General features: G+C 38.4%; 1 protein-coding gene across 1 annotated transcript; it reads right to left on the reverse strand.

The window, feature by feature from the left end:
• Window positions 1-2,852: 2,852 nt before the first annotated feature.
• On the reverse strand, window positions 2,853-6,732 carry LOC103716042 (bidirectional sugar transporter SWEET14-like). The gene is made up of 6 exons (XM_008803887.3): window positions 6,575-6,732; window positions 6,072-6,108; window positions 5,753-5,960; window positions 4,220-4,381; window positions 3,436-3,555; window positions 2,853-3,340 (listed from the first exon to the last, which is right to left on the reverse strand). Exons 1-6 carry the CDS (start codon window positions 6,624-6,626, stop codon window positions 3,107-3,109), a joined length of 813 nt encoding a protein of 270 aa, XP_008802109.1. The 5' UTR covers window positions 6,627-6,732; the 3' UTR covers window positions 2,853-3,106.
• Between the last annotated feature and the right edge of the window lie 18,340 nt (window positions 6,733-25,072).

Raw genomic sequence — 25,072 nt, forward strand, 5'->3', positions numbered from 1 at the left:
ATATACTTTTTTTTAAAAAAAAAGCAAAGAATTACTCGTCACTCAATGCTCTAGATTTCACATGGCCGCCTCTTATTTTTTAGCACTTGGCTCTTCGAGTATCCTTACTAGCTTCACTAAATGCTTATGGGTTGTTGAGGAAGCAAGTAAAGTTGTATATAATGAAGTCCATAAGTAATAGATTTTCAAGAATAAAAAGAACGTGGACGCCATGCATGCGTCCTTCTATCCAGCAACCATCTATATGGTATTCTTCTACCGTCACAACTCAAGACTTCACCCAAAATAGCTAGCTGGAAGGTATTATTTGTGTTCCTTGATCCTATATAAGTACCTAAAATCTACCTAGTGAATAATCGATGTGGGACTAAACATACGTTCGCACGGATTCTCACATACTTCCTTCATTAAAGACTTGATGTCCTCGTCAAACTAAGGGTTCAAATTAATTCAGATCTATTCACAGACATCATGATCAGCCTGTGGTCAGCTCCAATGGATCCGTGCTGCAGTGTCTCCTAATCCACATAAGTTATGGGCCGGCGGCTAGGGATCTGGCTTCGGCCAAGGACTGCTGTAGGGAAGGGCTGAATCTCTTGGTGACGAATGCCGATGGCAGCAGTGGTTGGAAAAGGAGAGAAAAACAATAAAAATAGGGGACATGAATAGGGGACGTGAACATGGGATGCAAATAGAGGGTTTCTTGGTCGATTTCCGGTCTTTTTGGCCGATAGGGGTCATATCATCAGGGAAGATGAAGAGAGGGGGGTACCAAGGCTCTTACCTACTTTGGCAAGTACCACAGCCGGATTTCTAATGAACACAATAACGGGATGCAGCAATTTCGAAGGGAGAAAAGAGAGAGAAGGAGGTGTGATCATCATTAATGGAGAGCCATAGAGGGGAGGGGAGTACGTTTTATAGAGGAGCCCTAGGGTCCCGATGACCCTGGGACTCTAACTTCTTCCCGAAGACGTCAGAGAGGAGAAAGTAGTCTTCTGCTGCTGGGTCGCCTGCTCGTTGGGCCAACCATGGGCCGGTCAAGTGGATCAAGCCCAAACGGGCCTTCATAAGAATTATTTTATATATTATTGTTACCCATGATCGGAAATTAAGGCAGTTGGATGTGAAAAATACTTAATTTGTTATATGGAAAGTTAAATGAAGAAAATTTTGGGGCTCAACCACCAATTTGTTTTTGATCTTAATCATCCCAAACATGTTTCAGAGTCGCATCATGCGATTCTGCGACAAGTACCCTGAGCTTTGTTTTGGAATTTTGGACAGCTCTTGCTGCCATGGATTTTAGATGCAGTCATGCTAATCCCTGAATATTTAATGGAGAATCTCCTCCAATATAATTATTCTTCTGCTATATGTTGATGAAATTATTTTGACCGGTTCATCATCACCTGCTATTCAATCAGTGATTTTTCAATTTTTCCTCACAGTTCTCTATGACCTCGGTGGTATTCACTGCTTTCTTGGGATTGGAGTTTCGCATGCACGAGAACATTTGCTCAACGTAGTCAAGGTTTGTACTTTCTTTGCTCTCTCATACGGATATGTTAAAGTGCAAACCAGCTGCTACTCTCGTTGCTTTTGGTAAGGAACTCTCTTTATGATGTTTTATTGCTTCTAGATCCTAATTTCCGGTATTGTAGCACTGTTGGTGCACTACAATACGTCACTTTTACACATCCAAGTATCACTTATGAAGTTCAATAGATCTATTAGTTTATGCCTGCACCCTGAGATATTAACTTCTAGGCAGTGATATTCTCAAATATCTAGAGGAGACCATTGTTTATGGTATTCAGTTTTTTGCCTTGAGGTTGGGCGACAACTTAAAGAAAGAAGAGGAAAGATGTGGGATTTCGAATTTCTTCACACAACAAGGTCTTAATACAAAGTTCTTCTTGGATTGAAGTTCAAGGCACAAGAGCTTGTTTTTCTTCATTCATATCACCTATAGGGTGTCTAATACTTCTAAAAAGTTAGGATTTCTCTCTTTGAGGGTAGGCTATTAACTTTGTAGGTTGACTTGTTGATACATTTTTTTTGTAGAAGTTCTCTTGTGTCCTTAGAATTTTCTTGTTGCTTGATTTCATTGATTAGTGGATTCCTAATTGGCGCCCTATGATTTTTCCATTCTTTGAATGGTTCTCCACATAAATGGTTGGCATGTCTACTTTCTTGGTTGCTTGGTTTTGCCACTTCTATTGAGTTGTTGGTTGTTATTATGCAGCGAGCTTGTGAATATTATCTATAGCTTGCCTAGAGGGAAAGGTAACACTTCCCAACATAGATCAACTCTCCCAAATTCATGATCAATTTTTGCATCAAGATGATGGAGGTTGATTCCCTATGACAATTGTTAGCAATCCATATCAAAATTACTCTTCATTAAACTTCCCATTTGCTTTCAGTGCCTTCATGACAAAATGTTCATGGAAAACAGGTCTATAAAAACTAAAAATTTGCGTACGTCCATACTGGAAAAAAGGTGAGAAAGACGGTTGGAACTCTGTGAGACTTATTGTCCATTTATAACAAATAGAATCTTTTATATTTTTTGAGAAGAAGAAGGAAAAGAATGCTCTTATAATGTTCGTGCACCTTCCCATTTTTCTATAAAATGGAAAATGTGTAGATCAAGATCAACCACTTAGCATAAACATCAATAGTTGTAAACCTACCATCAAGTATTACTATGTCAGCCATGACTGCAAACTGCTGGTATTGGAAGTTTTCCAACATGAAAAACCACACTTGATTGTTGCGGACAATTTAATGGTGCCTGGCTTCTAAATTATAAAATTTATTAAACTGTTTGAAGCTCCAAACCATAATGTCAAAACAAGCAAAAAAATTTTTTATTACTTGCATGCAGATATAGTTACATTGCATGTTGTTTTATTCTAGGAGATGGTATGAAGGCATCAAGGCAAGCAGGTCATAGAGGCATTTATTTCCTTTGCATGTACTAGCAAATGATGTAATACTGCTATGTTGGCAAGGTTCTATACTATATCCTCAGTTACAGAGTTTCAGGGGAAGACTCTCAATGTGATTGGACATGATAACTATACTGCTCGCTATAACTTTATGCCTCAGATTTACCAGGATCAGGCACTAGATGCTCACTCGCTTCAGTGGGTTTTTCAGAAATGCTCTTCTTGTCAGCCAGTTCTACATCTGAATTCAAAGTAGCTGCAGGCATCGCTTCCATGTCCTGGTTGGTAACTTCTGGTTTTGGTTCATCCTTATTGGCATTCATGTAAATGAAGTAAATTATCATTTGCGCCATTCCGAACACGAAGCCCACCACATTGGGTAACTGATTCAATCATTCAAGAATAACATGGTAAGCAAACAATGAAATATAAGGTGCAATCTAAGCAATGCATGGATTGGTGTGAGATGGAAACTTACTGCCACAAAGATATTCTTCAAGAGAAGGCCATAACAGAACCATGCTACTGCATTGAGAGTAAGGAAGAAGGACAATGGAAATGGCATGTACTCCACACTTCTAGTTTTTATTACTAGTTTCTGCAACAAATGTTTGACAGAAGTAAGATGCTAGTTCGATACACTGATCTCAGAAGCAAGTTATATGGTTGTCATCTTGTTGGCTGCTAATTGTTAGTTCAGACAGCTTGCAACATTCTTCCTCAGGGTGTCCCTTGCAATCAAGGTCTGGTAAATTTGTTCGAAATAAATGAAAGATGCAATATATATGTATGAAAGATTGGTGATTGACTGCTGCTATCCACAAGCAATACAGACTGAGAGGACACATCACCAAAAAAGGGTTGAATCTAGATTCGCCATCTCGATACCAAATTCCATACTAATATCATACTGGTATATATAGTAATGGTACACTCGGTACAGAGATGGTTTGGCATACTAAAACTTAGTATGTCCCCCATCCGAGTCTCGGTTTAGTATCAATATGGTCTTGTGCAGTACACCTTAGCATGGCAAACTTTGGTTAAATCTCTACCGATCTTAGCAGCCTGAATCGAGGCATTTTATTTTAATAGTGCTGATGGTGTCACCTAACAAAATAGTCATCATTTTTAATGTTATTTCATGCCGACGATGATTACAATCATTTGCTAGTGTTGTTGTTTATTAGTATTATCTTTGCAAATGTTTTTGTACATATGACAGTCAGTACGTGGTTCAATCATAACATGGGCTTACTCACAATGATGCTCAGAGGAGCCACAAATACGCTGACGGCAAAGGTCGCACAAATCCATCCAACAGTTTGGAATCGCCACCTTCCCTTCACGAATATTAGAGAGAAAAGAACTAGGGATCCGTACAACCCCACATTGAATAAGAATATTAACTTTAATGTGAAAGCCTGCAAAAACTTCTTTTCATCATTAGCTATTGTATTCAATAATTCATGCAGGAGCATGGAAGAAAGAAAGTGATTTTACTTTTAAGCTGATATGCATATAAAAAGAAATAAAGTTCATAGTGCTGTCTGATCGTAAATTAGCAAGTGAAAAGATTCACGACTGCAGTTTGACTACCAAGAAAATGTGATATTTTGTATGATTGTCATTAATTTTAGGTGACAAAATGTGGTTTTATACATATATTCTATTTGGAGGTATTAATGACACTGAAAAGATAATTTAAATCTTGCAAGAGGGGTACATAAAATTATTTTATCTATCTGTTCCATATCATTGTTAATCTAATTGATGAAATTTATATGAAGAAAAAAATTAGAGGAAGAACATTTCAGCTGCTAGATTGAGTTTTACTAACCAATCCTTCCAAAAAGTTTGAAGTCTCAAATTCTATTCATTGAACAAATGCATGGCTTGTAAGTTGAAGATCTGCATTATTCATTATGATTTACAATACTTCACATGATAAAAATCAAATATCTATTCGTCAGATATTGATGTTTAGGTGTATATATATATATATCAAGTAGGCACAAAATGAAAGACACTGATATTGCAGGTACGCTACAATGTGCTATGGGTCACATAAACTGAAAATCTAAACAAGTGATTTTGATGTAAATATGAGACACATGGACGTAGTCTAATTTGGATATGAATGTCTAAATGGTGAAGGACATCAAGATAGTGCCATGATTTGAAAAATTATGTGATTTAGTTTTTAGACATTTTAGTCTCCAGATGTTGTAAAACTTGCTTAAGGCACATAATTTAAAAGTGATACTTCATCATTGATTTAGAGTCAAGGCCTCAATCATCCAGGAATGCTGATGTTAGATAACTTTTCAGGCCCGGCTGGGCCAAACTGGGCCACCGTTCATTTGTATCGGCCTTTTCATCCTGGCTCCATCGATCATTAGGGCCGGAAACCCTAGACTGGTTTTCTGGAGTCACGTTGCTTGGCCTGTCAACTTGTGTCCATGCAAGAATGATTAATCATCTTTCGCAACATCAATGGCTATAGGCACTCTATTTTTCTTTTATCCATCTGCACAGCTCTCGAAGTGGTCATGGCACGATCCAACAGTTGACATTGCATGAGAGGTAAACCATTCTTTCGCACGAAAGATACATCCCGAATCCGTCCATTGATGCTTTTTCTTGCTACCTCAAAGCCCAAATATGTTATTATTACTATTTATTTTATTTTCTTAGTAAAGCCTAAACGTGGAGTGGTCACCTTTTATTCCCGTTTCTTTAGATAGTTTGAGCAGTATTATCGAGCTCTTGCTAGAAGAGAGGCTTCAACGTACCATGGCTTTCTTGGGAGCATAAGTGAGGTATATTGATAAGTAGATACATTCGATGAGGCATGTAGCAGAGTTGATGGTGAGCAACAGCACATCCTTGGTGAGGAGGCCATAATAAAGCCACAGCTGGGCACTGAATAATGCCACCACATATGGTATTGATTGGAACGACTCCGTCGATTTCCTCTTGTACACCCTATAAAATGTTGGCCTGCCCAAAAAAAGGGTAGAGAGAGAAAAGTTCAGCAACATGATCAAGTGACAATGGAAAAAAAAAACCAAACAAAAATATAATAAATAGTAAATATCGAGAAGAGCATACATGGGGGCTAGGACCACCAAGAATGATATGATGTTACCTGTGAAAGAAAACCAACAAAGTTTAGTTGCTAGAAACTTAGGAGGGTTGTATCGCAACATATCTTGATTTTATAAGGTTCGTGCGCATTAAACATTGGATGCGATCTGTTGGTGAATATTGAAGCTTGGTATACAATTCTAACGTTCCTCAGATTCCATAATGGCAGGAGCCTCATGCTCGGGCTATCCTTTTTATTACTTTATTATGTTCAAGATGAGGGCTAAAAGATTTTTGAAATATTCCAAGATAACCTAATATTCGAGCCAATGTATAAATAATACAGTGATCGGCCAAAATATTGATGACTCACATACTCGATAATTTAAAACAAGATTAGCCATTCCTTTAAACAAAAACCAAAATTGCTAAATAATGGTGATAATAATGCTGTTCGTGGTGATCGTGCGCGCGTGCATGTGTGTGTGTGAGAGAGAGAGAGAGAGAGAGAGAGGAAAGAGGACCACCTAGAAGACCAACTCCAAAAGCCGGTGGATTTTCAATAGTAATTACTAGCATCTCTGGGCTGGGGGCTTTTCTTGATCTTTCAAGAAAATGAAAGAACAAAGAGAATCTAATGATACAGAGGCAATAGCATGGCTGTGTGAGTGCGAATCCACCCTAACCTGGCTCTGTTATATACCCCTATACAAACAATAAAGGTAGTCAGAATGGCTCATGCAATGTCTGTTCTGCGATCAATTAGGAGGGACACGGCCTCCCTTTTACTCTTGCCAACCTCAATTATATAGGCCAAATAAATTTGGTACACCTGGAGTCTAGTGACAGTCTAGGTACGTGTCCCTCGTAAGGGCATTGCAGCCAAATCAAATCATAAATAACTTGCATCAAATCAACTGGTCCATCTCTCTGGCGGATCGATCCAAGTTTTTGATATCACCTCATTTATAGCTTCAGTATGGTGTGTCCACACGCTTTGCATGGCAAGCCTAACTTGTATCTCTATTTAAGTCAGATGCTGGCCATTTCAGGTTACGTAAGTGCATGAAGCTTGCACGTTATTTGTAGGTCAATTGATCACTGGTAGGGAGATGTCATGCATCATCACATGGAGAGAACATTGCCACCAACCCCCATCTAATGTACTAAAGCCACCCAATCAATGGAACCTCCTGTAGTCCCATGGTGCAGGCCATCTAACTTGCATGAGAAATGCTAATTAGGTGCACCGGCCGCTATATTCTTCTCTCCATTTCCTAGTTTGATATAGTGCTTATTAACTGGTCCAATATTTTAATGACACACACCTATCCCTCATCTATTGCACCAGACCTTGACTGCCAGGTAGGATAGGAAATTGAGTGGAGAAAGGAGAGGCGAAAGTAGTAGTGCTTATCAGGACAAATCTTGTATACATTTGTTCGCTGTATACTTGAAGTAGTGCTCCTTTTTGGCAGGTATGTCCTTCTTGTAAGTCTATGATTGGATTTGAAGTCTATCATACTCCCTTAGCTAGAGTCCAACAAGAAATATCTTCTTCTAAGACCCGGTTTAGTAGGTGGAGAGCACTTATAGTTCTTTAAGCAAAAACAAAACAAAGAAAAAGCACTAAAAGCTGTGAAGATATAAGCAACGTGGCCTGGGTGTTCACTGAGATCATTTTTTTGAAAGCTAGTGAAGAAAATACAAGATAGTGCTGCAAGGATAACTAAAAGGACTATTTTTGATAGCAATTTGATTATACCCGAGGATCAGGCACCACTTTGAGTGCATGGATCACCCTTATTTATATTTGCATCCACTTCATATGGCGGTAAGGGATGGAGAATAGGATCATACTTATGCATTAATCCATGCACTTACATCAGTACATATGGGATCCAAATGATCAAGTCCCAAACCCAACACCTGGGTTGACGATTGATATAGCTGCATACTTCATGGAGTATAGCCCTAGAGACTATGCAAGGTCTACTCATGAACAATTTTCACAACATAATTCATTTTCCAATATAGATCAAGCAACAATAATATTGAATAACAACATGAAAACAGTCCAAGTACACATTATTGGTCATCTAGTGGTATCAGAACATTCTTTCATCTATCATTCACAGCAGGACCAATTTCCATCATATACTATGCATCCTACGGCTATGAAAAGTCAACAAAAAATTGGTATTAGTTAATAAACTTAGTAAGAAATCTCCACATGCGCACACATACATTATAAAACCAAAAAGGAACCATTAAGATAATATGCTCGTACCAAAATCTGTTCAATAGTCCAAAATCCAGATGCTAGCCAACAAAATCAATACATGAATAATGAATAACACCAGAAATAACAATTTATGTCAATGATGAATATTTTAGTATCATATTAACCATGTTAGACCTAGTAACAATCTCGGAATGTCCAATCATCTTTTTGGTATTGAACTAGCTAGGGCTATGCTCCAGCTCGTGACTAGCAAACCAAAGTATATATCATATTCATGCTGATGGCAAGGCTATCTATAATGCCATGTTCCTACCTATGTTGGATTATCCACAATGCCGCATTTCTGCCCATGATGAGGCTATTCATAATGCCAAGTTTCTGGCCATGATGAGGCCATCCATACTGTAATGTGGCTAGTCCAATTCCCTTTTTTGATTAATCTCTATATTGTACTAGGTTTTGATCTATTTAAAACATAACCATATCATGATACATGCAAACTCAGAATAATTTCTCCTCAATAATATGCGCTTACAATAATTGATATAGAAGGCATATCCATGCAAAGTAATAACAGGTGGACATATAAGGGGATTCTTACATGAGCCAACAATAGATCCAGTAATGCACCTATCAGTGCAAGTATACCCTTAACAATTTCCAATAAATTTGATTTCAATAATTATCATAAATAAGGTATCAAACCATCCAACAATATTGACCTGAGACCCTATGCTTTTCTATAATCTCCACTCATTTAAATTAATTTTTCTAAATTAAATTACCCAAGGGAAATCAAGATTTTTACCGCAACCCAAGAGATCGAGTGTAGAACCTATACTAGACAGCTTTCTACCCGAATGATTGCGTCCCTATAAAATTGAGATCACCAAGTTAAGGAGTAAATAAAATAATAAGAGGGATGTAGGATAAGGCTAGCAAGGTGGTGGTGTATGGCATCCCAAATTCAATCAAGTCTGAGTGGCAAGTAGCAAGATTAGGGTTTTGGGGTCTGATATAAGGAGATAATATCATGGTTCAAGCCAGTAATGGCTCGATCTGTCGAGGTCAGAAAAGGATCAATCAGTAAGGGATCATTGAGGGATCAAACGGTGGAGGCGACATCAAGGAGATCACATGAATCTAATGGTACAGATGACATCAAGGGAAGAGAGAGAAAAAGAGGAGAGAAAAATCAAGAGCAGATGATTGAGACCTCTCTTCCATAACCTATGGCATTGCCACAAGGTAGGTTGTGGGCCCACCCATCGGCCTCTAGCACCCAAGAGAGGAGAAAGGAGGGGCTGCCAGCCACGAAGCTGATGACGAAGATAAAAAGCTCAAGCTCAGTCGGCCACTGATCAAGCGGTGGGACTCGACAGTCCACCAGCGGTCAGCAATGGCAGGGGAAGAGGAGGGCCAATATGAGTCCGAGCTTATATGTACAACTCTCTCTCTCCCTCTCTCTCTCAGTCCTTGGTGTTACCATGAATACATGTACTCCAGATATAGCCCATATTTTTTTAGCACTGATGACAGAAAAATATTGCTTTGAGAATTGGTGAAGGGTATAGGTATCAAGTTAAGTAGTCCCTAGTAACTTCAAGGGTGTATGTGGATTAAACATGATCAGTTTTAGGATCCTTTGAAAGGAGGTACCTCATTGCACAATTGTGCCATGTAGTCTCTGTGAATCTAATCTAACGACCCTGTAGATCATCATATCAATGTTAATGGAGGCCGGCATGCTGCTATGGTTTGCATGACATATAGCGTGCTCTTGCAAACTCTCTCTTTTATTATTTACTTGTCATGAGTGTCTTGAGGTAGAGGTATTGCATTTAATCACTTGCCTTCGAATCAATTAATACAGCAGGATCTAATGAATTTAATATGTATTCCATTGTGGTGTTTGGGTGTTTGTCAAGCTCTGATGAGACTTCTCTTGCCATAACTTGGTAAAGAGGTGTAGCTTCAAGCAAAGATAATTTGGATCACACACAAAAAGGGTATGAATGCTGCATTTGAATCATAAACATTTTGGAGTTGTATAAGCACTTTTCCCCCACTTTCTTCTTATTGGTATAATTTCAGAATGGGCATGAGTTATTAGCAATGCTTTGATGCAAGCTTTAAACTCCACGTATTGATCCATACTTTATTATATTTGGATGCATGATTGTTGCCCAGAGATGGTCACCCAAGAGGGGGGTGAATTGGGTGTTTTAAAAACTTTTGACTGTTTAAAAATAGAACTCACAAATGTATGAGCTAAACAAAAATAAAGCTATGAAGACAAGCAATCGCAAACACAAGCTTTTATAGTGGTTCGGAGCCTCCACCGCTCCTACATCCACTCCTCAAAGCACCGTTGGGAATTTCTACTATAATCCACGATTACAGTACGGTAGTTTTGCGAGTTCACTACCCAACTCGTTGTTTTACACCGGGCTAACAACAAACCCTAAAACCCCCAATTACACTTAGGCTTGGGACGCCTTTCCCTTGTTCCAAGTCCCTTGACTGGAACAAGCACCACAATAGAAGATTTTACAAAGGATTAAAAAAGCTCTAAATAAGCAAATAAGACAATGATGAACAATAGAACCCGGAAGAATCCTTTTGCCGTTGGAAGCGTAGGAAATGGTGATTCTTCCGATGTGGATCGCGTAGGTTTGAGTGTGAGCTTTGAATCCCAAGCGCGCGAGAGTGGTTGAGCTTGAAATCGCTTGGGAAGCTTGAAAGCACTTGACTTCTTCACTTGAATGCACTCACTTCCTTGAACTTCTCTCTCTTGCTTCTCTCTTAAATGATCTAGCTTTTGGGTTTGTGAAGAGTTGTTGAGAAGCACTTACGTGGTCCCTTTTATAGACCAAAAAGCAAATATAGCCGTTAGAGATAAAGTTAGAGAGATTTGAAATTCAAAACAACCTGCAAAAAGTTGTCAGTCGCGTCCCAGGCGCTCCGGAGACGTCTTCGCTTCAACGAGAGACGTCTCGGCTACAAGATTTTACTTTTTACGTTGTTTGGGGTCGACTCGGCGCTTTACGGGGACGTCTCGGCTTGTTTGCACTTTCTGCATGGGGACGACTCCTCTCCCTCGGGGACGACTCCGCTTCTTTATCTCAGAAAAACATGTCTTCTGGAATTCCCTGAGAGAGTCGACTCCGCTCTTTCAGGGGACGTCTCCGCTGCCTTATCACCGAAAAAATCATTCTCTGGAAAACCCTGAGAGAGCCGTCTCCGCTATCTTGGGGACGACTCGGGAAGTCTGCTTTTTACTTGCGGGGACGACTCCGCGTACGGTGGGGACGTCTCGCGCATATCTCTTGAAAAACTGTCTTTCTGCCGCCACTGAGAGAGTCGACTCCGCTACTGAGAGAGTCGACTTCGCTATCGCGGGGACGACTTGGCAGGTGCCGGGGACGTCTCCCAACGTGCCAGTTCTTCCTGTTTGTGCCAGAGACGTCTCTGAGACTATCAGGAGACGTCTCGGCTTTTCCTGATCTGTTTTCTTCATCTCAAAACTTCTTTAATAAATTCATAAAAATTATGGGAACTTGCCTAGACATTTCTTAACAATATTCTTAATAAAGCACATGAATTCCTCAATTAAATTGTTAAGATAAATGAAATTATACTCTAGTGTTTTGTATTCATCAAAATCCATTAGGGGGTCAACAATCTCCCCCTTTTTGATGATGACAAAACACTGAGTATATGCAAAATTCGAAATTTAAACATATACACAGTATTTGCTCAGATGTACAGGTATAATGTTTTGATTAGAACTAGATACAATGTGAAATGAAATATTGATGCTAAAGATAATTGAAAGCTAAGTTCTTTTTGACTCCCCCTTTCTTTTCCAGAAGGGCAATTATCTTAAAGCCAATATTCTTCAATTTTATCTCTTCTAATTCAACTTTTAATCATGAATTTTGTATTTTGCATTCCAATGTATCCATATTGGTTCTACTCCCCTTATCTATATATCTACTCCCCTTTTTGTCATCAACAATGAAGGGGACAAATTATCTGTAGGTGCTTAAAGCATACTTCCTAGTAAGATTCAGCATATTTCCATGAACCACTCAAGGATATTCAAGTTGTGCTCCCCCTGTCCAAGTCATTTCTATTAATGAATTCAGTCATTCATATCACTCCCCCTTAGTTTTGGAATTCATTTTAGACTCATCTTTTTGTTTAACGTTGTTATCACAAGATGTGCTCCCCCTGTTTTATGTGCATTGTTTCTTTGTATCAAATTTGAACACTCAAGGTATGTGATAAGATTTTTATGGCACATCACAAAATCACATACACACTCACAGAAACATATACACAGAGTTGGCAATGTACACAAAGTTTTCAAAAGAGATTGTATTCATGTATCATTGTGAACCTTTGAAGTCAGTACATAGTCAAGAGAAGAAATCATTACAAGTATTGATTTCTTAATACAAGAAGTGTTTCAAAATAGCCTAGGGTTTACAAAAAGAAGATCCTACAAGATGTCCTCATCGGCGACGTTGCTCGTAAACCCTACAAACTGCATCTATGAATGCATTGATGGAATCCATTAGGGTCTTAAATTGATCTCCCTGTGACTTGTGGAAGGCTGCCATAAGTGCTTCAAATTCTATGGTTGCCATTTCAATTCTTCCTCTGAGTTGGGCAACCAAGGTGCCCACGTTGCCTCCTGGGCTTGTCAACTCTTTGAGACTCTTGGAAATGGTCTTCAAGCTGTCCTTGAGCTCAATTGTCCTGCAGGTTTGGGTGGCACCCACACCAATTATTTCTTGCGTTGTAGCTTCAATTTGAGCTCTAACTTCCTTCAGCTCTTGTAGAAGCCCTTCATGTGAAGCTCTGATGGGGGCCAACTCAGTGGAGATCATGGATCTCATCTCCTCCCTCATCTGCTGGCAAATGACAGATGCTAAGGTGTGCATCTGATCCTCTGATAGGGAGGAAGGCCCACTGACTGGAGGAGGTGGTGGCATGGATGTGGAAGGTCCAGCTGAGCTGGAGGGTATATCAGGGATATCCATGTGGCTAGGTGGAGGAGAGTGGTGGTCAGACTCGTGATGTGGGATCTCAGGCTCTAGGATTTGTGCTTTTCTTTTTGGAACTTTGACCCAAGATCCATCTATCTTATGAAACTCCATTCTTCTCATTGTGCCCTCATTGTAATAGTCGGTGTTTCTCAAGGGCTTTGCAGGTTCATTTTCGGGAATGTGAACCTTAAAGTGTTTGAATACTAAGGTAAAGATCATGCCATAGGATATACTAAACCTAGAATACCTATGACATAGTGCAATATAGTTTAACATAAGTCTAGGGAGGTTTAGAGGAATCCCTAGTAGGATATGATGCATAACAACTAGGTCTCGCTCCGAAACAAAATCGAAGCGGCCGGTTTTAGGAAACAAGACCCTGTTGACAATACTTAGAAGTAATCTCATCTCTGCATTTAGGTCTTGGGAATTGACAACATCAAGAGGGCCGCAGTCCTCTCTTCCTAAAATTAAATTTAGGGCTATTTCCCTTTGGGGATGTGAGGTTGGAGCCTCACCGTCCTTAGGGATTTGTAAAACAGTGGATAGGACATCCTCATTGATTTCTACTAATGTCCCCCGGACATATGCAGTGTACCCTAAGTCCCCTAATGCCATATTGCTAAAAAGTTCTCTAACTAGGCCGGGGTAGGTCGAGGTATTGAGGGTGCAAAGGTGCTCCCACCCTTGGGCTCGGAGTCTCTCTCCAATAGAGAACCCCTCATTATCTAAAAAGGCAAAATCTATGTACCTACCGGTTGTGACTGTGCGATTTGCACAGGAGATGGTCGTGGTTGGCGGAGCAACCGGAGGAGACGGCGCGGAAGGTTCTTCCCTCCGTTCCTCACCGTCGGCCGCTGCCCTAGGTCGCCTTCCACCGGTCCTCCTAGCTCTTTTGGGTGCCATTGAGTGGAAATCCTAGGGAAATGTGGAGAAGGAGGCTAGGGTTTGTGATGGAGAACAAGCGGAGGCTAGGGTTTTTGATTTTGGTCGGGGATGAGAGAAGATAGCTCGGGTCGGCTCGAGCTGTTTCACTTATTTTAAAAGACCTAGTTCGGTCCCCGAGACGTCTCCGCGACTAAGGCGAGACGTCTCGCCTGGGGGGACGTCTCTGCGATTTGCCAGAGACGTCTCCGGCACTGAAAAATTTCAGACTGAATTCTATCTTTTCCCAATTTTTGTTTAATCATCCTAATCAACATGATCTCTTTTGACAAACTCAGAGTGAATTTGTTTGTGATCCTCCCCCTTAATAATACATCCTATAATAATTTGATAATGATTTTTGAATTATTAATATTGAAATGAGGAATGTTTGACCAAATTTCGAATACCTATGAAATAGGCTCTGAAAATATCTCCATGAAGAGTCCAAGGGAGGGTAACCATCCTCCGGAAAGTCAAACAGTTCGTCATTTAGCTTAGGTGAATTCATGTTTTTCACTTATGTTCACCTTGAGGTGGATTACTAGTTTGAGTAGCAAAGCAATGCAATACAAGTTCAATTCTTTGCTAGGATCATACAAGCTCAAGGCATTCCTTAAGAAGTTGAATCTATCTTTACAAAGGGGCTTTGTAAAGATATCGGCCAATTGATTTTCAGTGCATATATATTCAATCATCACATCATTTTTCAGCACATGATCCCTAATAAAATGATGCCTAATCTCTATATGCTTTGACTTAGAGTGTTGAACAGGATTTTTTGTTAAATTAATTGCACTTGTATTATCACACTTAATTGGTATATTATCCATTTTGATACCGAAGTCTTCAAGTTGTTGCTTAATCCAAAGAACTTGGGCACAACAGCTTCCAGCTGCTATGTACTCAGCCTCAGCTGTGGACAAGGCAACTGAATTTTGTTTCTTGCTAAACCAAGAAACCAAATTAGCACCCAAAAATTGACATGTGCCACTTGTGCTTTTTCTGTCGAGTTTGCACCCGGCAAAATCAGCATCGGAATAAGCAATTAAATTTATGTCAGATTGTTTAGAATACCATAAGCCTACATTAGATGTCCCTACTAGATATCTAAAAATTCTTTTAACAGCTTGCAAGTGTGATTCCTTAGGACATGCTTGGTATCTAGCACACATACAAACACTGAATAATATATCTGGTCTACTAGCAGTAAGGTAAAGTAGAGAGCCTATCATACCTCTGTACAATTTGCAGTCTATACTTTTACCTTTTTCATCTTTGTCAAGCTTGCAACTTGAGCCCATGGGTGTGCTGATTTCCTTTGCATCCTTCATCTTGAATTTTTCCAACATTTCCTTGATGTATTTGGACTGACTGATGAAGATGCCTTCCTCTGATTGTTTTACTTGTAGCCCAAGGAAGAAGTTGAGATCACCCATCATGCTCATTTCAAATTCTCCCTGCATAAGCTTGGCAAACTCTTGACAAAGACTATCATTAGTAGCACCAAAAATTATATCATCCACATAAATTTGTACAAGCAATAAGTTATTTTCTTTTCTTTTAATAAAGAGGGTTTTGTCTACATTTCCTCTCTTAAATTTGTTTTCAATTAGAAAATTACTTAATCTTTCATACCATGCCCTAGGGGCTTGCTTAAGTCCATACAATGCTTTATGCAATTTATACACATAATCTGGATGTAAGTGATTTTCAAAACCTGGAGGTTGTCCTACATAAACTTCCTCCATTATATAGCCATTTAAAAAAGCACTTTTTACATCCATTTGATAGAGTTTAAAATCCATGAAGCATGCATATGCCAAAAGTAGTCTAATAGCCTCTAACCTAGCAACAGGAGCAAAAGTTTCATCAAAATCTATTCCTTCCTCCTGATTATATCCTTTGGCCACTAGCCTAGCTTTGTTTCTTATTACTATTCCATCTTCATCTAGTTTATTTCTATACACCCACTTGGTGCCTATAATTGAAACATTAGGGGGTCTTTTCATTAAAGTCCAAACTTCATTTCTTTCAAATTGGTTTAATTCCTCTTGCATAGCATTCATCCAATTATCATCTTTTTCAGCTTCTTCTAGTGATTTAGGCTCTATTTGTGAAACGAAAGCAAGATAATTACTAGTATTTCTTAGAGAGGATATAGTTCTTATACCTTGTGAAGGATCACCAAGGATTAGATCCTTTGGATGACCATGTGCATACCTCCATTCCTTAGGAAGATCTTGATTTCTTGATGGAGGTTGATCTTCTTCATCTTGTTGATTTGTATCTTCTTTGATCTCATCCTCATGTTGTTTGTCTTGTATGGAGAATTCCTTCATTCGGTCTTCAAGTATACCTGCATCACCATCTTCTTCTTTTCTAGAAGAATCTCCATTAGCTTCATCAAAAACAACATGAATGGATTCTTCAACAACGAGAGTTCTCTTATTGAAGACCCTGTATGCTCTACTAGATGAGGAATAACCTAAGAAGATCCCCTCATCTGATTTAGCACTAAATTTGCTTAGATTGTCCTTTCCATTATTTAAAATAAAGCATCGACAACCGAAAACATGAAAATAGCTTATATTTGGTTTCTTACCTTTTATTAACTCATAAGGTGTTTTCTTCAAGATGGACCTAACTAATGCACGGTTCAAAATGTGACATGCAGTATTTATTGCTTCAGCCCAGAAATATTTTGGTAGATCCGATTCGCACAACATGGTACGAGCCATATCTGCTAGTGTGCGATTCTTCCTCTCTACCACCCCATTTTGTTGGGGTGTCCTAGGTGCCGAGAAATTATGATTGATACCATTTTCGTCACAAAACTTTTCAAAGTGCTGATTTTCAAACTCGGTACCATGATCACTCCTAATTGCTTTTAGTTTAAGATTGAGTTCATTCGAAACTCTATTATGAAACTTGATAAAAGCGGGAAAGGACTCATCTTTATGTGCAAGAAATGAAACCCATGTAAAACGTGAAAAATCATCAACAATTACAAGACCAAATTTCTTACCCCCTAGACTAGCAGTTCTAGTGGGTCCAAACAAGTCCATGTGAATTAGTTCCAAGGGTTTTGTTGTTGAGACTATGTTCTTAGACTTGAAAGAGTTTCTTGTTTGTTTTCCTAATTGACATGCAGCACAAATTTTATTCTTTTCAAAGTCTATTTTTGGTAGTCCTTTAACTAGATCCTTTGTAATTAATTTAGAGATTAGATCCATGCTAGCATGCCCTAACCTACGATGCCATAACCAACTAATTTCATTGACTTTGGGATTCATGGCTACAAGACATTGGCCATCCTTCATGGTGAGATCATCAAGATCTACCATGTAAACATTTCCATGCCTATGTCCTGTGAGTATGATCTCATTGTCAATTGGACTACTAATTATGCATAGTGATGATTCAAATGACACTTTAAAGCCCTTGTCACAAAATTGACTTATACTTAATAAGTTATGTTTTAGCCCGTTAACTAACAATACATTATCAATAAATGAGGAGGGTGATATGGAGATTTTACCAACACCAATGATTCGGCCTTTAGCATTATCTCCAAATGTGACTACTCCTCCTTCTTTTGATTTCAAGGTGACGAAGAGACTCTTGTCACCGGTCATATGCCTTGAGCAACCACTATCAAGATACCACATTCTCTTTTTATTTCCGGCTGCAAGGCATACCTGCAAAATGATCATGTGAAGCTCTTAGGTACCCAAGTTTTCTTGGGTCCTTCTTGGTTAGTGTGGTTGGTTCCCTTAGGCACCCATACTTTAGTTATGTTTTTAGCTTTCACAAATGTACTCTTGTTAGTTTGGATCTTTCTTTGAATACAAGAGTAGGCTTTATGTCCATTCTTTCCACAATGAAAGCATGTAGGTTTTTCAGTTTTTACATTTTTTGCTTTTACAAAAAAATTCTTTAGATATTTTTGTTGTTTGTTAGTTTTATATCCTAATCCGGCTTTATTGAAAACAGCTCTTTGATTTGAAAGAATAAGATTTAATTTTTCAGAGCTTTGTGTGAATCTTTCAACAATTGGTTTGCACTTATATACCTCATTCTTAAGATTCAAATTTTCTTTAACTAGTTCTTCCTTATCTTTTTTAAGAGATTCAACATTTTGTGCAAGTGAGGTATTATTATCGAGTAGGGATTTTATTTTTAGATTTAATTCCTTAATTAGTGTTTTTGCCTTTTCATTTTCAATGCTAAGTTTTGAATTTTTGATTTCTAGGTTAGTAGTGTTAATATTTTTAACGCTCTCCTTTTCAATTAATAGGTTTTCAATATCTTCCTTCAGTTTTTGATTGGAGGCTTTTAATTCTTTATTTTTTGCTCCTAACATACTACAATCACCCATAAGTTCTTGAAAAGCTTCATATAATTCTTCTAAAGTAAAATTTATAGTTGGGTTTTGACATACCTCGTCGTCTTCGAACGCCATGAAGCATAAATTGGCGGTCTCTTCCTTCTCTTCCTCGGAGGATGATGTGTCACTATCATCCCATGTTGCCTCATCGTGAGCTCATGCGTCATTAATGAGCCCAAAAGTTGTTCTAGTCCCAAGGTGTTGAGGTCTTTGGCTTCTACGATCGCCGTGACCTTTGCTTCCCATGCTTTTGGCAAAGACCTGAGAATTTTACTCACAAGTTCCGGGTTAGTATAAGATTTACCCAAACTCTTTAGACCATTAATTATATCGGTAAAGCGTGTAAACATGCATGTGATGGTTTCATTGGGTTCCATCTTAAACAACTCATACTTGTGAACTAGAATGTTCACTTTAGACTCTTTGACTTGATTTGTACCCTCGTGGGTAACTTCAAGCCTATCCCATATTTCCTTAGCGGAACTACATGTAGAGACTCTATTGAACTCATTTACATCTAAAGAACAAAATAATGAGTTCATGGCTCTAGAATTGAGTTGAGCCATCCTATCATCATTCTCATCCCAATCCTCCTCAGGTTTGGGAACTCGAATGCCATTAACTACGTGTGATGGTTCTTGTGGTCCCTTGACTATAACCCTCCACAAGGCATAGTCTTGTGCTTGAATGAAGATTCTCATTCTAGTCTTCCAATAGGTATAATTTGTCCCATTGAAGAGTGGAGGTCTATTGGTTGCTTGCTCCTCGGCAGGAACATTGTTAAAGGGTGTTGCCATCTAGATCTTTGGCTAAGACGGTTAGGTCTTTTAAGAAATACACAGAGCACCCGCTCTGATACCACTTGTTGCCCAGAGATGATCACCCAAGAGGGGGGTGAATTGGGTGTTTTAAAAATTTTTGACTGTTTAAAAATAGAACTCACAAATGTATGAGCTAAACAAAAATAAAGCTATGAAGACAAGCAATCGCAAACACAAGCTTTTATAGTGGTTCGGAGCCTCCACCGCTCCTACATCCACTCCCCAAAGCACCGTTGGGAATTTCCACTATAATCCACGATTACAGTACGGTAGTTTTGCGAGTTCACTACCCAACTCGTTGTTTTACACCGGGCTAACAACAAACCCTAAAACCCCCAATTACACTTAGGCTTGGGACGCCTTTTCCTTGTTCCAAGTCCCTTGACTGGAACAAGCACCACAATAGAAGATTTTACAAAGGATTAAAAAAGCTCTAAATAAGCAAATAAGACAATGATGAACAATAGAACCCGGAAGAATCCTTTTGCCGTTGGAAGCGTAGGAAATGGTGATTCTTCCGATGTGGATCGCGTAGGTTTGAGTGTGAGCTTTGAATCCCGAGCGCGCGAGAGTGGTTGAGCTTGAAATCACTTGGGAAGCTTGAAAGCACTTGACTTCTTCACTTGAATGCACTCACTTCCTTGAACTTCTCTCTCTTGCTTCTCTCTTAAATGATCTAGCTTTTGGGTTTGTGAAGAGTTGTTGAGAAGCACTTACGTGGTCCCTTTTATAGACCAAAAAGCAAATATAGCCGTTAGAGATAAAGTTAGAGAGATTTGAAATTCAAAACAACCTGCAAAAAGTTGTCAGTCGCGTCCCAGGCGCTCCGGAGACGTCTCCGCTTCAACGAGAGACGTCTCGGCTACAAGATTTTACTTTTTACGTTGTTTGGGGTCGACTCGGCGCTTTACGGGGACGTCTCGGCTTGTTTGCACTTTCTGCATGGGGACGACTCCTCTCCCTCGGGGACGACTCCGCTTCTTTATCTCAGAAAAACATGTCTTCTGGAATTCCCTGAGAGAGTCGACTCCGCTCTTTCAGGGGACGTCTCCGCTGCCTTATCACCGAAAAAATCATTCTCTGGAAAACCCTGAGAGAGCCGTCTCCGCTATCTTGGGGACGACTCGGGAAGTCTGCTTTTTACTTGCGGGGACGACTCCGCGTACGGTGGGGACGTCTCGCGCATATCTCTTGAAAAACTGTCTTTCTGCCGCCACTGAGAGAGTCGACTCCGCTACTGAGAGAGTCGACTCCGCTATCGCGGGGACGACTCGGCAGGTGCCGGGGACGTCTTCCAACGTGCCAGTTCTTCCTGTTTGTGCCAGAGACATCTCTGAGACTATCAGGAGACGTCTCGGCTTTCCCTGATCTGTTTTCTTCATCTCAAAACTTCTTTAATAAATTCATAAAAATTATGGAAACTTGCCTAGACATTTCTTAACAATATTCTTAATAAAGCACATGAATTCCTCAATTAAATTGTTAAGATAAATGAAATTATACTCTAGTGTTTTGTATTCATCAAAATCCATTAGGGGGTCAACAATGATCAAACAGTTCAGATCAATTATTCTGCTATGTGCTGCCCAGATTCTATGCAAGGCTTGTGTGTCAATATTGAAAAGTTCAGCATATTTTGCACTTTCCATATCTTTCTACAATAAGGGTCAAATGACATGAGAAACACTCCTAACAATGGAGCATGTAGCAATAAGTCATTTTGGTATCCATCAATTATCCAATCCATAAATGAAAAGAAGACAGTCATTATGCTGGCTGATTCATCTCATCAAATGTGACATTTTTCAATGTGGTGTTTGTAGAGTTGTGCAGGTTACTGTCGTCTTTTCCTCCTTCGAAGGAGATACCGTGCCTGCTGGTATATCGAGGTGGATTACAAGGAATGGTTAGGTTCCTAAATTATGTAGTCGAGGACAACTCTTCTCAAAAAAAAAAAGTAACAAAAATTGTCAAATTTCATGTACTAAGCTGGTACATGTCAAAACACAAGATTATATATTTTTGCAAATTAACATGCGGAAATGGCCTCAGTTGGGAGGGTGATGAATGTCAAGAGCAGTCTCATGGATATAATTTTATATCGTGTTTATGTTGTGGTATTAGTTTTGCCTTGAAACAAAATTTCTCATATTCTCTATCTAGACGGGATATAAATCTTCCCATAATTTTATATTGGTTTATTGTTGTGGTATTTGTTTGTGTGGTCCCTCCTCATGTTGGACCCACCTCATTGGAAAATTGGAAAAAAAAAAGGTCAGATGACATGGCAGGTTTTTTGTTTTTCAAAATAATTTGGCCTGATGGGAAACTGAGTAAACTACGGGACCCATAAAAGAAAACAAGAAGGGAACGGGGAAAAAGAAGAGAAAAAAAAATGATGCTATTTTGTTAGATAATCGGATAGTTAATTTTATTTAGATTTGGCTGAAATTTTAGTATGTTGTCTCCGACATTGAGAGCTACAGATTGAACGGTTTGGATCTTTGAAAAGCCGTCTCCATTGATTATTTCAAGCATTAACATGTGGTGAGATCTATTCTCTATTTTTGTTATTCATTGTTGAAATCCGCTTTATTGATGATAAATGTTTTTGTTGTGGAAGCCAAGATTTAATCTTGATGATATTTGTGTAGCCTTTAGTTAAACTAGAGAGGACCTACTGTAATCTCATTATTCTACATAGTGGAAGATTTTGACTGGACTAGATCCTATGGTTTTCTTCTTCACATCGAAGAATTTTTCATGTTAAAAATTGTATTGTCTATTGTTTGTGGATTGCTTGATTATCTTACTTGTTAATTTCTTGAGTAGATGGTAGACATTGTTGTTGCTTGGTGAGTGATATTCCATATAAATTACACAAAGAGAAAAAAGAAGTTTGGGGCATCATTATTTCTTGATTACATTTTTCCATCAAAGTGGTATCAGAGCAAGGTTGCTAGTGGTTGAATTTTTCTTGTATTGATTATAGAAGAGCATTTAGGTGGCAGTGTGCTTAAACTCACATATTTCAATTATTTAATTTGGAAGCCCCGAATGAAAGATTTACTATTTGCAAAGATTTGTATGATCCCATTGAAGGATATAGTGCCAAACCAAGTGACAAAACTCGGCAAGTGTGGGAGAAAATGAATAGAAAGACAGTTGGATTAATCAGATAGTAGATAGATGATTGTGTTTTTCATCATGTTGCTATGGAGATTAATGACCATAGTTTATGGAAGAAATTAAAGAGTCTCAATGAGCAAAAGATTGCACAGAACAAGGCATTCATGATCAAAAAGCTTGTGAATATGAAGTATAAGGCGCAAAATTTAGCTAAATACTATGAAAATATTCTAGATGATGAATTGTAAGCATTGTTGTTGCTTAGTTCCTTTCTTGATAATTGGAAAACTCTGATTGTATTACTTAATAATTCATCTCCTAATGGTATGGTAATATTGTGAATGGTAAATGATAATATGCTTAATGAGGAGACTAGAAGAAGAGAATATGGTATGACTACACAGTTAGAGCCATTGGTTAAAAAAAAGCGAGGGAGAAGTAAAATTAGAATTTTGCACAATTTTAACTATCATGATAAGTCAAGAAGAAGATCCAAATTTAGAAAAGAGATCAAATGTTTTCATTGTGGCGAGCCAAAGCACATGAAAAAAGAGTGCAGAAAATTTAAAAGAGAGAAATCAAGAGAGAGAGGTATAGAAAAAAAGGAAGAAAAAAAATACAACTGTTGTTGCATCTGATGGTGATATCGTTATTATTTGTGATAATGCTTGTGTAAATCTCGGTGGGACTTTTTCACATCCTACACTAGTGGTAATCTTTGCAGTGTCAAGTAAAAAATGATGGAGTAACTAAAATTATGGGCATGGAAGATGTTTGCTTGCAAACCGACATTGGATGTCAACTATTGCTGAAAAATATGAGATAATGTTCCAGATATCTACCTCCACTTGATTGTCTACTAGAGTACTTAATGATGAAGGTTACTATAACCACTTCGATAAAGAAAAATGGAAGCTTACCAGGTTCTCTAGTGGTAGCAACGAGAAAAAAAATTATGCACATTTTAAATGATGCAAGCAAAATTATGCAATGGAGAGGTGAATGAAGTTGAAGACTTTACTATTTAATTATTATGACATAAGTGGCTTGGACACGAGAGTGAGAAGGGACTTAACATTCTCGCTAAAAAAAATCCTTTCTATAAAAGATACGTTCCTAAAGACTTGTACTCATTGTTTATTTGGTAAACAATATAGAGTTGTATTTCATAAATCCCCTCCATATAGAAGATCATATATTTTGGATTTAATTCACACTAATATTTGCACTATGGATGTTATAACTCTTAGTGGTGTTATATATTTTGTTACTTTTATTAATGATCATTCTAAAAAAGTATGGACATTTGCTTTAAAATTTAAAGACTAGATGCCCGATGTATTTAAGCATTTTCATGCTAGTGTTGAAAGAGAAATCAAATACAACTGAAGTATATTCGAGCAGATAATGGTAGTGAATAAAGGGGTCCATTTAAGAATATTGTCAAGATCATAGTATTAGGCTTAAGAAAACCATTCCTAAAACACCTCAACATAATAGAATTGTTGAGAGAATGAATCGTACTATTTGTGAAAGAGTTCGGTGTATGTTTTCTCATGCTAAATTGTCTAAATCCTTTTGGGGTGAAGCAATGAGAATTGTAGTGGATTTGACCCATCTTTCTCCTTCAATTCCTCTTAAAGGTGATGTACCAAAAAGAGTATGGATTGGAAAAGATGTATCATATGATCACTTAAGAGTGTTTGACAGTAGGACATTTATTCATATTACTAAAGATAAGAGATCCAACATTGATGGCAAGTCTAAATAGTTTACCTTCTTGGGTTATGCACATGAAGAGTTTGGTTACAGATTATGGGATCCAGTTGATAAAAAAATTATTAGAAGCAGAGATGTTGTGTTTCTAGAAGACTAGACTATTAAATTTTGAAAAAGTTGAAAAGCTGAAGTCTATTACTAAAAATTATATTGATCTAGGTATAGTGCCTCCAACCATGATGAATGAAGACATTATAAAAAATGTATAGAAAGATGATGGTAATATAGTTGATGAGCTCGCACCTGACAATGATGTGCTAGATGAGCATGTTGAGCAAGCCCCTCCAGAACCACTAGTTGAGCCTTAGTTAAAAAGATTTACTAGAGAGCACCAACCTTCCTAGAGATATTCTCCTCATGAGTATGTGATAATCATTGATGGGGGGGAACGAGAATGCTACCAAGAGGCTATAAATCATAAACAAAAATGAGAGTGGTTAAAAGCTATGTAAGAGGAGATAAAATCCTTGCATAAGAGCTACATATTTGAGTTGATAAAACTACCCAAGGGTAATAGAACACTTAAGAATAAGTGGGTGTTCAAGTTGAAGGCTGAAGAGAAGAGTCAGAGGGGGAGATTTGTTGGTGTGGCCCCTCCTCATGTGAAATCCATCTCATTTAAAAATTAAAAAAAGGGGATAAGATAGTGTGGCAGTGTTTTTGTTTTCCAAAATAGCTAG

This window comes from Phoenix dactylifera, chromosome 3, assembly GCF_009389715.1.
Source record: "Phoenix dactylifera cultivar Barhee BC4 chromosome 3, palm_55x_up_171113_PBpolish2nd_filt_p, whole genome shotgun sequence".
Classification (NCBI taxonomy): domain Eukaryota; kingdom Viridiplantae; phylum Streptophyta; class Magnoliopsida; order Arecales; family Arecaceae; genus Phoenix; species Phoenix dactylifera.

What these genes read in the sequence shown, in the direction of transcription:
- LOC103716042 (XM_008803887.3), bottom strand. Translation starts at nt 6,626, where the DNA reads ATGCTAGTAATTACTATTGAAAATCCACCGGCTTTTGGAGTTGGTCTT. An exon ending in TTGGTGGTCCTAGCCCCCAT is followed by an intron (nt 5,961 to 6,071) that starts GTATGCTCTTCT and finishes TTTTTTGGGCAG; the next exon opens with GCCAACATTTTATAGGGTGT. An exon ending in TGAAGAATATCTTTGTGGCA is followed by an intron (nt 3,341 to 3,435) that starts GTAAGTTTCCAT and finishes TGATTGAATCAG; the next exon opens with TTACCCAATGTGGTGGGCTT.